The sequence below is a fragment of the Schistocerca cancellata genome, chromosome 6 (assembly GCF_023864275.1).
Source record: "Schistocerca cancellata isolate TAMUIC-IGC-003103 chromosome 6, iqSchCanc2.1, whole genome shotgun sequence".
NCBI lineage: Eukaryota > Metazoa > Arthropoda > Insecta > Orthoptera > Acrididae > Schistocerca > Schistocerca cancellata.
This window is the reverse complement of record NC_064631.1, coordinates 107,579,334-107,592,590: the sequence shown is the minus strand read 5'-3', so window position 1 is coordinate 107,592,590 and position 13,257 is coordinate 107,579,334. Positions and strand designations below refer to the sequence as shown.

At 39.6% G+C, this 13,257-nt stretch overlaps 1 protein-coding gene across 2 annotated transcripts in view; it reads left to right on the top strand.

Annotated features, from left to right (window-relative positions):
- The window catches only part of LOC126191288 (methyl farnesoate epoxidase-like), a 184,985-nt gene that overhangs the window by 64,456 nt on the left and 107,272 nt on the right, over nucleotides 1–13,257 (top strand). For both annotated transcript variants that reach the window (XM_049932102.1, XM_049932101.1), the window contains exon 2: nucleotides 8,863–8,950. In XM_049932102.1, the coding sequence (XP_049788059.1) occupies nucleotides 8,863–8,950 (88 nt within the window). The remainder of the gene's footprint in view (nucleotides 1–8,862; nucleotides 8,951–13,257) is intronic.

Here is a 13,257-nt window from a genome sequence, read left to right as displayed (position 1 = left end):
GTTCTGTGGGAGTGGTGGTACATAAACGTCGTCTTTTACGAAGCCCCACAGGAAGAGGTCAGAGGTCAGAGGGTGTCAAATCCGATGACAGTGGAGCCCAGCTGAGAGATGCTAAGTCGCCAGATCCTCGATGACCAATCCAACTAAAATTACCAAATATGCAGCAACCAGTCGCAAAATCATATTTTATTTATTCACTTTTGCAAATCGATTTCAACTGATTAACAGTCATCATCGGTGCTACAAATACAAGAATAAAAATAATTAATAACAGTGACCAAATGAATAAATGTACATAAAGCAATGTAAACCAATTAAATGTATATAGACGCATTAAACAATTTACAAAGAACATACAAATTTATATTTCAACCAATAAGTGCCCTGAGTAGTGATACTGTCTTAAGCAGAGGTAAAACAAAGTGATACATCGGGAATTGACGATGACAACAAGAAACCATAAGGGGGTGCTGCAAAGCAAACCTGCCCTCTATTCGAAAAGATACATCTAAAATAAAAATGAGAAGAAGGAGAAAGAGGTATGACATACAAAGTGAGGTAAAATATAATGATATAATACTAAAATATTTACATGAAATGGATATATTGACAAAGATTCACCATTCACCAATCAAACTGTTCGCTAGAGTTTCATTCAGATATTCACGCACTTGGCGACTCCAGTGAGGGGTGCCCGTCTTGTTGAAAAATGAAGTTATCTTTGTGTAGCTTCGGAACAACTAGTATTGTAACGTAGCGAGATACTGCTGACCGTTAACCGTGCTTCCATCAAAGAAGAATGAGCCGTAAACAGATGATCGGGATCTCGCACAAAACTCATTGACTTTGGACGAATCTCGCACATGTTCAGTGGCTGCATGTGGGTTCTGTAGGTCTCAAATTCGAACACTGTGGTTGTTTATCTGACCACTAACATGGGAGGTCACTTCATCACTGAACACGATGCGTTGTGTCAAAGTGTTATTATTGTCAATAGCTTAAAGAATCTTGTTAGAAAATGCCACACATTTGCGTTTGTCATCAGGGCGCAGAGCTTGTAATAGCTGCAACTTGTACGGCTTCATAACCAACCAACATCTCAAAACACGCCAAATTGTTGTTGTACGCAGCTGTAACTCCCGACTGGCACGAAGAGTTGATTTTGAAGGACTACATTGGAAAGCAGTTTGAATTCGTGCAACATTTTCTTCAGGAACACAAGGGCGGCCAGGACTCCTTCCTTTACATACACATCCTTTAGCTAGAAACTGTCGATACCATCTGCGAATGTTCCACCCATTCGGAGGATCAATTTGGTACCTGAATCTGAAACGTCTTTGAACTGTAATCACGAAATTTCATTTAGCAAACTCGAGAACACAAAATGATTTCTGCTGCGGCGTAGCCATTTCAAACATATGACGGTTACCAAGCAAAACAGAAGACAGCTGAGATCTAGGGGCTATTAATACAAACTAGATTATGTATTCGTTTCTCTAATAGCCGAGCCGAGGCGCAGCAATTGGTACTTTGGACAAAATAATATTTTGTAATAAGTATATTCTTTTTGAAACACCCTGTATACGAGTAATTACTTAACGCTACGAAAAGTCTGAACACATATTTTTATTCGTATCAATGAGACGATTTCATCGTCATTTTACAACGGTCATTAGCATCATCTGGTAGTGAAGTGTAATACGGTTCAGTGTATGTTTTAACTTTCTTGCAACGCACTGTTTTTTAAATGTTATGCAAAAGTTATCCTACTCGATATTTTAAATGTCATTAGTAAAAAGCTTCTGCATACTATTATAGCTATAAAAGAATGGGGAGATCAGAGGATAATGAAATAAGCAGACAGTCCTAACAGATATTGGTCCGCAAGCCAGTGGCTTCCCCTATATGACGTATTACGGCTGAGTACGTGAACACATTAAAAGAGAGCCCTCGAGGATCCAAACTGCAGATATACATTAAGGACAAACACATTACGACAAGTTGTCCACTTCGCTTTAAAAGAAATAACTCAGTGATTTTTAACATTCTGAACAGCAATCAATAAATGTACTTCCATAAAAGTACTTTTCTCCTCTCTAACTACGAGGTAATGCAATAAATCCAAGAATATTTGTGTTGCCTTTGACGTTCCAGAACTGGGCAAGACATTGTCCATGTGAAGCAGGTTTCAAACGTGTCTTCGTCGACGCCTGTATTCGTTCAAAAACCCCAGGCGTGTTCCGAATGCACTGACAGCCATCCACAATGCATTCCCATAGTTCATCGAGAGTTGTCAGCAGGGCTTGAATGCACCAGAGCTTTAAAATATTCCCAATAACAAGGTCCGAGGGATTCAAATTGGAGGATATGGCAAGCAATAGTACTGACAAGCAACGGCCGATACACTTGTTGTCGAATAGCTATTTACTAGTACTTAGGTATCCAGAATGATAATACAGTCAAACGAAGGCAGGTTATCCCTTTGTAATTTATACCGCACGTGTGGTGTTTCGGAATACACGCAGCCTTAGGTAGTGTTGTAATTTTGGTATGACTGCACTTCTGCATGCGTCCTATCGTGAAAACCTGTTGGTTTCCGGACATATGTTTGTAAGGATTACTTGCTTGTTTGAGTGTCCTCTATTCGCTTCTTTCGCTTTTACCTGTAATAGTGAAACACCCTATACAGCTCATCCATTAACACTAACTTTCCCACCACTGCATCTTCTAAGATGTAGAGTATGAATGACCCATCCTGCTAATGTTAAATTTGTTAAGTTGATTACCTATTTTTTCAAGAACAACTTCATGCAACTTAGTGAAACTTTCAAAGGTTACTTATACGTGCTTCGTGTACTTACTCCTCTAGTTTGGTTGTAATACCAGATGTAGAAGTGTTGTTGTTGTTGTGGTCTTCAGTCCTGAGACTGGTTTGATGCAGCTCTCCATGCTACTCTATCCTGTGCAAGCTTCTTCATCTCCCAGTACCTACTGCAACCTACATCCTTCTGAATCTGCTTAGTGTATTCATCTCTTCGTCTCCCCCTACGATTTTTACCCTCCACGCTGCCCTCCAATACTAAATTGGTGATCCCTTGATGCCTCAGAACATGTCCTATCAACCGATCCCTTCTTCTGGTCAAGTTGTGCCACAAACTTCTCTTCTCCCCAATCCTATTCAATACTTCCTCATTAGTTATGTGATCTACCCATCGAATCTTCAGCATTCTTCTGTAGCACCACATTTCGAAAGCTTCTATTCTCTTCATCTACATCTACATCTATACTCCGCGAGCCACCTTACGGTGTGTGGCGGAGGGTACTTATTGTACCACTATCTGATCCCCCCTTCCCTGTTCCATTCACGAATTGTGCGTGGGAAGAACGACTGCTTGTAAGTCTCCGTATTTGCTCTAATTTCTCGGATCTTTTCGTTGTGATCATTACGCGAGATATATGTGGGCGGTAGTAATATGTTGCCCATCTCTTCCCGGAATGTGCTCTCTCGTAATTTCGATAATAAACCTCTCCGTATTGCGTAACGCCTTTCTTGAAGTGTCCGCCACTGGAGCTTGTTCAGCATCTCCGTAACGCTCTCGCGCTGACTAAATGTCCCCATGACGAATCGCGCTGCTTTTCGCTGGATCATGTCTATCTCTTCTATTAATCCAACCTGGTAAGGGTCCCATACTGATGAGCAATACTCAAGAATCGGACGAACAAGCGTTTTGTAAGCTACTTCTTTCGTCGATGAGTCACATTTTCTTAGAATTCTTCCTATGAATCTCAACCTGGCGCCTGCTTTTCCCACTATTTATTTTATGTGATCATTCCACTTCAGATCGCTCCGGATAGTAACTCCTAAGTATTTTACGGTCGTTACCGCTTCCAATGATTTACCACCTATGGCATAATCGTACTGGAATGGATTTCTGCCCCTATGTATGCGCATTATATTACATTTATCTACGTTTAGGGAAAGCTGCCAGCTGTCGCACCATGCATTATTCCTCTGCAGGTCTTCCTGGAGTACGCACGAATCTTCTGATGTTGCTACTTTCTTGTAGACAACCGTGTCATCTGCAAATAGCCTCACGGAGCTACCGATGTTGTCAACTAAGTCATTTATGTATATTGTAAACAATAAAGGTCCTATCACGCTTCCTTGCGGTACTCCCGAAATTACCTCTACATCTGCAGATTTTGAACCGTTAAGAATGACATGTTGTGTTCTTTCTACTAGGAAATCCTGAATCCAATCACAAACCTGGTCCGATATTCCGTAAGCTCGTATTTTTTTCACTAAACGTAAGTGCGGAACCGTATCAAATGCCTTCCTGAAGTCCAGGAATACGGCATCAATCTGCTCGCCAGTGTCTACGGCACTGTGAATTTCTTGGGCAAATAGGGCGAGCTGAGTTTCACATGATCTCTGTTTGCGGAATCCATGTTGGTTATGATGAAGGAGATTTGTATTATCTAAGAACGTCATAATACGAGAACACAAAACATGTTCCATTATTCTACAACAGATTGACGTAAGCGAAATAGGCCTATAATTATTCGCATCTGATTTATGACCCTTCTTGAAAATGGGAACGACCTGCGCTTTCTTCCAGTCGCTAGGTACTTTACGTTCTTCCAGCGATCTACGATAAATTGCTGATAGAAAGGGGGCAAGTTCTTTAGCATAATCACTGTAGAATCTTAAGGGTATCTCGTCTGGTCCGGATGCTTTTCCGCTACTAAGTGATAGCAGTTGTTTTTCAATTCCGATATCGTTTATTTCAATATTTTCCATTTTGGCGTCCGTGCGACGGCTGAAGTCAGGGACCGTGTTACGATTTTCCGCAGTGAAACAGTTTCGGAACACTGAATTCAGTATTTCTGCCTTTCTTCGGTCGTCCTCTGTTTCGGTGCCATCGTGGTCAACGAGTGACTGAATAGGGGATTGTCCAAACTATTTACCGTCCATGTTTCACTTCCATACACGGCTACACTCCATACAAATGACTTCCTGACACTTAAATCTATACTCGATGTTAACAAATTTCTCTTCTTCAGAAACGTTTTCCTTATCATTGCCAGTCTACATTTTATATCCTCTCTACTTCGACCATCATCAGTTATTTTGCTCCCCAAATAGCAAAACTCCTTTACTACTTTAAGTGTCTCATTTCCTAATCTAATACCCTCAACCTCACCCGACTTAATTCGACTACATTCCATTATCCTCGTTTTGCTTTTGTTGATGTTCATCTTATATCCTCCCTTCAAGGCACCATCCATTCCGTTCAACTGCTCTTCCAAGTCCTTTGCTGTCTCTGACAGAATTACAATGTCATCGGCGAACCTCAAAGTTTTTATTTCTTCTCCATGGATTTTAATACCTACTCCAAATTTTTCTTTTGTTTCCTTTACTGCTTGCTCAATATACAGATTGAATAACATCGGGGAGAGGCTACAACCCTGTCTCACTCCCTTCCCAACCACTGCTTCCCTTTCATGTCCCTCGACTCTTTTAACTGCCATCTGGTTTCTGTACAAATTGTAAATAGCCTTTCGCTCCCTGCATTTTACCCCTGCCACCTTTAGAATTTGAAAGAGAGTATTCCAGTCAACATTGTCAAAAGCTTTCTCTAAGTCTACAAATGCTAGAAACGTAGATTTGCCTTTCCTTAATCTTTCTTCTAAGATAAGTCGTAAGGTCAGTATTGCCTCACGTGTTCCAGTATTTCTACGGAATCCAAACTGATCTTCCCCGAGGTCGGCTTCTACTAGTTTTTCCATTCGTCTGTAAAGAATTCGTGTTAGTATTTTGCAGCTGTGGCTTATTAAACTGATTGTTCGGTAATTTTCACATCTGTCAACACCTGCTTTCTTTGGGATTGGAATTATTATATTCTTCTTGAAGTCTGAGGGTATTTCGCCTGTTTCATACATCTTGCTCACCAGATGATAGAATTTGCCAGGACTGGCTCTCCCAAGGCCGTCAGAAGTTCTAATGGAATGTTGTCTACTCCGGGGACCTTCTTTCGACTCAGGTAGAAGTATGAAACCGGAATTTCCCTATAGATTGTGCTAGCCGTCAGTGTAGCCGTGAGACCGCTTCTGCTTTCTGTCACGGCTGACGACGGATGTCAACACACAGTAACCCAAGTATATGTTTCAAACCAGTACACATGTCGAATTTGTGCCTACGAACTACGATTTGCGGACAGTATTGGTTTTCTGTTATCATTTGACGAAACCTGCTGCAGAATCGCATCGAGTGCTTGCTGAAACTTTCGGCGAACCTGAGTCTCGAGTGGTTAAAAAAATTCGAAAGTGGTGATTTTGACGTGAGAAACGACGAGTGCGGGTAAAATACTGGAAAATTTCGAAGACTTTATTGGATGTAGATGGTACTCAAACTCAGCAGGAACTCGCGGAACGATTGAATGTGACGCAGAAGGCCCTTTCTCTTCGGTTGAAAGCTGTGGAAAAGGTGCAGAAAATGGGAAAGTGGGTTCCGCATGTACTGAATGAAAGACAGCAAGCAAATCGAAAGACCACTTGTGCAATGCTGCTCGCCAGATACAAAAGAAAGTCGTTTCTCTATCGAATAGTGACGGGTGATGAAAAATGGATAGATTTGAGAATCGTAACCGTAGTTAATCATGGGTGAATCGGGGCAAACCATCGACATCCACTGCAAGACCAAACCGCTTTGGAAAGAAGACAATGCTCTGCGTTCGGTGGCATCAGAAGGTTGTCATCCATTATGAACTGCTAAAACCTGGTGAAACCGTTAACATTCATCGCTACCAACAGCAAATGATCGATTTACATCGAATATTACATGACAAACGACTGGAATATGGGAAAGACAGCACAAAGTGATATTGCTCCATGATAGCGCCCCAACAAACACTGCAAAACGGGTCAGGGAAACTATTGAGGCGTTCAGCTGGGAAATACTAGGGCATGCGGTGTGTTCTCCAGACTTGACTCCGTCAGATTATCGTCTGTTTATATCACTGGAACACACTCCCGCTGAACAACGCTTCAATTCGTATGAAAATGTAAGGAAATTACTCGCTGACAGGTTCGCTTCAAAAGAAGAGCTGTTTTTAGACGTGGCATTCATAACCTGCCAGAGATGTGGGAGAAACGTATAAATAGCAATGCAGATTATTTTTAATAAAATATTGTTTATCAGTTTCAGACAACAGACGTCTAATTATTGCAACCAAATTCCGGTTTCATACTTCTACACCTAGTTTATATTCTAGGCGTTAGCATAGAATTTTTTTCTTTTGTATCTCTTTTTGTTTCATTTCTTCCTTACATTTTTGTGCATCTTACTGGGAATATACGCTCAACCTCTACCTTTCTAGAAGTGTAATATCACAAGAGTATTATAAATAAACTGTAAAAAAATCATGAAACTATCTACTATAGTTCCTGTGGAAATAGGTAATTTCTTTGCGAAAATTTTGTTTTTCAGAAATTGCAGTTACAAAGTAATTTAAATTAAATCACACATTTTAGTAGAAACAACAGTTAAGACGTGGCAGCACTGTAGTTGTCGTCATCTTGTACGTTTCATCACTGCATCCAGTTCCTCCTCCCCAACGATCTTGCCTCCTTGGATACTTTTTGGGCTTGTAGCTCGACTTTGTCAATTCGTTCATCGCGCAGTTCCGCCCGTATGGCCCGCGTGTTTCAACCCGTCTTCACTCCCAACTCCACTCTAAAATTTTCAGTCTAGCAGTATTGCCATCATTAAATATGATTACAGCATCATACATACCGAACCGAATTATGTGGAACCCTACAAATTCATTATTAGGTACTCTTATTCCAAACTACATTGTTGAATGACTATTTCATATTTTGTGTCTTCACTGCCAGACGTTTCAGTAGATCTGAATTTGTCAAGTCTCTGTACACTCTAGTAGCCTCAGGTAAATAGTTCTTGTTCAAACTTATCTAAAGTTACACCAGATTCAGGTCTTTTTATATTTACGCCACTCGCCTGAATGAAGGTTGTGGATCGCCTTGTCATCTGTAGATACTTTATGGAAAACATTGTCTACACAACCTTTTTCATGCCATCTGGGTTTTTTGCGTTGCTTCTTATGGTTTGACCATAGTTTTCTGGCAGCTGATTGATGATATTGTCTAGCAGGCTCCTGCTAGTAGTCGCACCGTCAGACAACAGTGTCTGCAACAGCCATGCTTCTCCGTTAAACCAAGAACACCGCACGAACAGCTTAAAAAAGGATCACAACTGTTATGCCGGGCCTGCTAAGTTATGCAATAAGATATCCATTAGAATTTAAATCACACCACACATATCTAGACCTTATGGTTCATGAGATATTAATTTTTCGCCGAGCAATGGTTTATGAAATTCTAAAAATGTGCTACACAACTAATTAAATTACATTAAATATACTTGTAGCCAATCAAATTGAATAACTCATACGTAAAATTAATCATCAAATTTGAAATAATATTTCTGAATAGAAGAATTAAAATTGTTCAATAAAATGCCCATTTATACTCACCTTAAACTCTCTTGGCTAAAGAGTGGATTACTATCGTTTCGATTCCAGTCCACGCTTACCCCTCCGGGACGCAGGAAAGAAATAATAATACAAAAAACACCTAGATTTAGTCAAGTTACTGCATTCCTCACTAGACGACAGCATTACTTTACTTCAGGGCCATACGGAATTAAAATTGTAACCTCTTTCAATAGTCAATAACTATAGGATACTGTTAAAATGACAGAATATATTCGTGTAATGTGTAGTCTCGTTTACACCACAACATTCCAACGTCCACATTAAATACATTGTGCTGTCTGTACAGATGCTGCTGTTTGTGTTGGCTTCATTCTCCCTGGCGCTCTGGCTTCTGCTCAGCTGGGTCAAGATGAAACCCACGAACTTTCCTCCAGGTAAGTGGCGACAGGTTTATTTTGCCTTAGTAACACGAGACATCCTTCGGCAGTGCGTTCCAGACTAATAATTCGATCACCATTTTGGATATACAGATTTCAAAATTGAGCCTTCTATGTGTGGAAGCGAGTTGCCTAGGACGCACTTCAATCGAACTCAGTTTTCTCACCTCTTATATGCAGCTTCCACAAGTGTCTAACTGTAGGGGTAGGCGCAGGCCAAGGATACATACACTAAATTTGCCAAATGAGAAATACAGGGCAGGAAAAAAGAGAGATGAAGCAAACAGTACATACATTCGAACGAAGAGCAAGTTAGTAAAGAACAATTCCCGTACGGGTTCTAGAGTGACGAGATGAACAAACGTATACATGGGATAAACAGCTCTAAAAATAGGACTTAAGCGAAAAAAAGGGAATACTAGAAATGCAGCTAGAACTTTAATGAATTAACTACAGGTGATTAAAATTCCATCGCTTTATTTCTTAAGACACAAGTTTTCAGCAGAGTTTTGAGATTGTTCAAAAATAACCGCAGAAAAATCCGAACGAAAACTCTTGTAAATTGCACCGTACCATCAGCATACTTATCATGGTTTCAATTTTTAATTGGTTTCTATTGTGAATCTATTGCGCAGCTATGGATGAAAATATTCTTTCAACGACAAAGTGATACGGAAAACTTTAAAAGAAAAATCTCAGCTTGTTTTAATAGTTCTGAAATACATTCAGTATACTTTCATAAAAGTACTTTCCTCCTCTCTGACTACGAGTAATGCACTAAATCCTACAATATCTGTGTCTCTTTGACGTTCCAAAACTGGTGGAGACATTTTATATCTAAATTTCAAAATTACTACATTTCTGTTGCAAAGAATACAACTCTTTTGTCCTTATCACGCACCCAAAATTTTTTTCTTAGAGACATCCGCTGAAGGATCACTTTCTATGCACCCCCATTACGATGAGGGAATTCAGACCCAGTGAATGCCATTTGTTACGTGCAGATCGTACATTTTCCGTAAGGTTCAGTACAACATCCTCATGATAAGTACCCAAAAAATTGTTAGAGGTCTTTACATTCTTTAGTTTGCTTCAATTACTGCATTTTATACACATATTCTACTTTCGCTAATGAAGTTCACTGTTATTAATAAAGGAGATAAGTTTGCTGAATTAGTCTGTGATAATCTCTACATATGGAAGGCAATAACCTCACTGATTGACTGACTGAATGCCTCATGATCGCACAGCCCAAACCGCCAAGGACGGGAACTCGAGACTTGGAGAAGGTGTGGATCTTACGCTATACACGTCGTTTAAGAAAGGAATTTTAGAAATTCCAATCGTAAGAAATACGAGATGAAGTTTTTTTTGAAAAATGTCGCTATTAAGGCTAATTTGAAGCTAGACCAACGAAAATTTATGTTTGATTTCTCGGTCACAAATGAAGAAATACGTCTTTCACCATTTTTGGAAATTTAGCCCTATGAAGGTGAAATACTGGATCAAAGCTGTTCTTGAAAATATATCATTATTAAAGACCTCTAAACTATTTTTAAAGCTACATCTATGAATATTGGTATTCTACTTCTAGGTTACAAATAAAAATATACATGTTTCAGTGTTTTTGGAAATTACAGGGCATAAGATTTTTTATGAAAATATTTTATTCTGAAAGCATTGTTGGATCTAAATCTTTGAAAATTTAAATTTGGCTTTTCAGTTAGAAACAAAAATAAGTGTTTCACTGTTTTTGGAAATTCAATCCCTATGGGGTGAAATAGGGGGCGAAACGTTTTATGAAAATATTTCATTGCGAAAACATTTTTAAAACTAAGTATTTGAAAACTGGTGTTTGACTTCTCGGTTAGAGGTGAAAAAATATGTGTTTCATTCTTTTTGGAAATTCAACCACTAAGGGGGTGATATAGGATCAGATTGATTCACTGACTGATCAACACCCAGCCCAAACCGCTGGGATGGAAACTTAAAGTTTGGAGAGGATGTGGATCGTATACTCTAGGCGTCGTTCAAGAAGGGATTGTCCGAAATTCCACTCCTAAGTGGGTAAGTAGGGGATGAAAGGCTATTTGAAAGTATGTCGCTCTTAAGGGAATTTTGAAGCTAGAACTACGAAAACTGGTTTTTCAGTCAGAAAATAAAAAATTCGTGTTTCCGCATTCTTGGACATTCAACCACTAAGGGAGTAAGGTAATGGGTGAAAGTTTTTTGAAAATAAATAATTATTAAATAACTACTGAAGGATTTTAAGGCTATATGTGTGACAACTGGCGTTTGATTTTTCGTCTAAAAAAATGTTTCAGTGTTCCTGTAAATTCAACCCCTTAGGGAGTGCAATAGGGGATGAAAAGCTTTAAGGCAATATTTCGTTACATTAAAAACTTCTAACGATTAACTTATGAAACTGGTATTTCACTTTTCGGTTAGATATAAAGAAATATTTGTTTGGGAATGAAAGTTGGTATGGAAATATCTCCACAAGAAAGCAAAAGGCATGATTAAAAAAAACTTCGTACTGCAGCTACCAGAATCGTTTTTTGATCAGAAATACATTTGGAAAAGATATGGTTATATGGCCTTAATTAGCGTGAGAAGCTTAGAAGGTGTTGCGATTTGTGAACAGCTTGAAAATTCGATCAAACAGAAACAAAAAAAAAATATCTCTGCAGGCCATACGGTCTACGCTAGCGAAGCAGAGGGCGTAAGCTAGTTGTGGATATTTTGAGAATAAAGTCGCCTAGATCGCTTAATATATTAATTTATTTATAGCTGTAAGTAGGCTGTTTAGGTTTTTATATTGGTAATGCCACGTAGCGCTCTGTATGAAAATCACTGGCTGGTCTGAGTGCATTCTGTGGCTGGATAGCATTGTTGTAATATTCGCTATTATAGTGTTGGGCTGTTGGCTGTTAACAGCGCGTAGCGTTGCGCAATTGGAGGTGAGCCGCCAGCAGTGGTGGATGTGGGGATAGAAATGGCGGAGTTTTGAGAGCGGATGATCTGGAATTGTGTCCATCAGAGACAGTACATTTGTAAGACTGGATGCCATGAACTGCTATATATATTATGACTTTTGAACATTATTAAGGTAAAGACATTGTTTGTTCTCTATCAAAATCTTTCATTTGCTAACTATGCCTATCAGCAGTTAGTGCCTTCAGTAGTTTGAATCTTTTATTTAGCTGGCGGTAGTGGCGCTCGCTGTATTGCAGTAGTGCGAGTAGCGAAGATTATTGTGAGGTAAGTGATTTGTGAAAGGTATAGGTTAATGTTAGTCAGGGCCATTCTTTTGTAGGGATATCGAAAGTCAGACTGCGTTGCGCTAAAAATATTGTGTGTCAGTTTAGTGTTGATCAGAATAGGTAAAGAACGAAATGTCTGAGTACGTTCAGTTCTGCTCAGCTGTTTGAAAATCAAATAACGTAAGGGGTTTATAAGCACAGCATTTATAATTTTTCTAAGGGGACGTTTCATAGCGTCATTTAAACCACTGCCGTAATCAGGTGGAAACTTAGAACTTGAGGAAAAATGTTCAGTGTCAATCAGTAACCAACATTTAAGGAGAGGTTTTACCGAATAACACTGAACACTGTTTTACAAGCTCTGAATTTTGATGTAATAATGTCAGTAGCTAAAACTAAGTCATAAATAAGATAATTAAAAAGGGATCAAGACTATTCAGAAAATAAATTCAGCATCGCATGTGTGTGTTATCGTAGGAGTTCTACTGGGCGTTGTCATTTCGCCTATTTGATCCCCTACTTCCGACACTGCTCATTCTTCTTCTGTTGCATTTTTTCCTTTGTTCCAGTCAATCGTTACGTAATGTGACCTGTGAAACTCTCAGAACGTCTGAAACTTTCTGGCAGATTAAAACTGCGTGCCGGACCGAGACTCGAACTCGATCTTTGCCTTTTGGCAAAGTTTGGAAGTTAGGAGACGAGGTACTGGCAGAAGTAAAGCTGTGAGGACGCCGCGTGAGTCGTGCTTGGGTAGCTCAGATGGTGCCGGTACGGTCAGAGCGTTAGCTGACCTCTGTAATAAAAAAACTGAGTTGATGGATCAACGACGAACTAAAAATGGGTGTCTTGCGACGTCTGCCCCGAGCAGATACAACGAACAAAATGAGAAAAAAAAAAAGATGGTAGAGCACTTGCCCGCGAAAGGCAAAGGTCCCGAGTTCGAGTCTCGGTCCGGCACACAGTTTTAATCTGCCAGGAAGTTTCATATCAGCGCACACTCCACTGCAGAGTGAAAATCTCATTCTGTTCTGAGAACTTCTG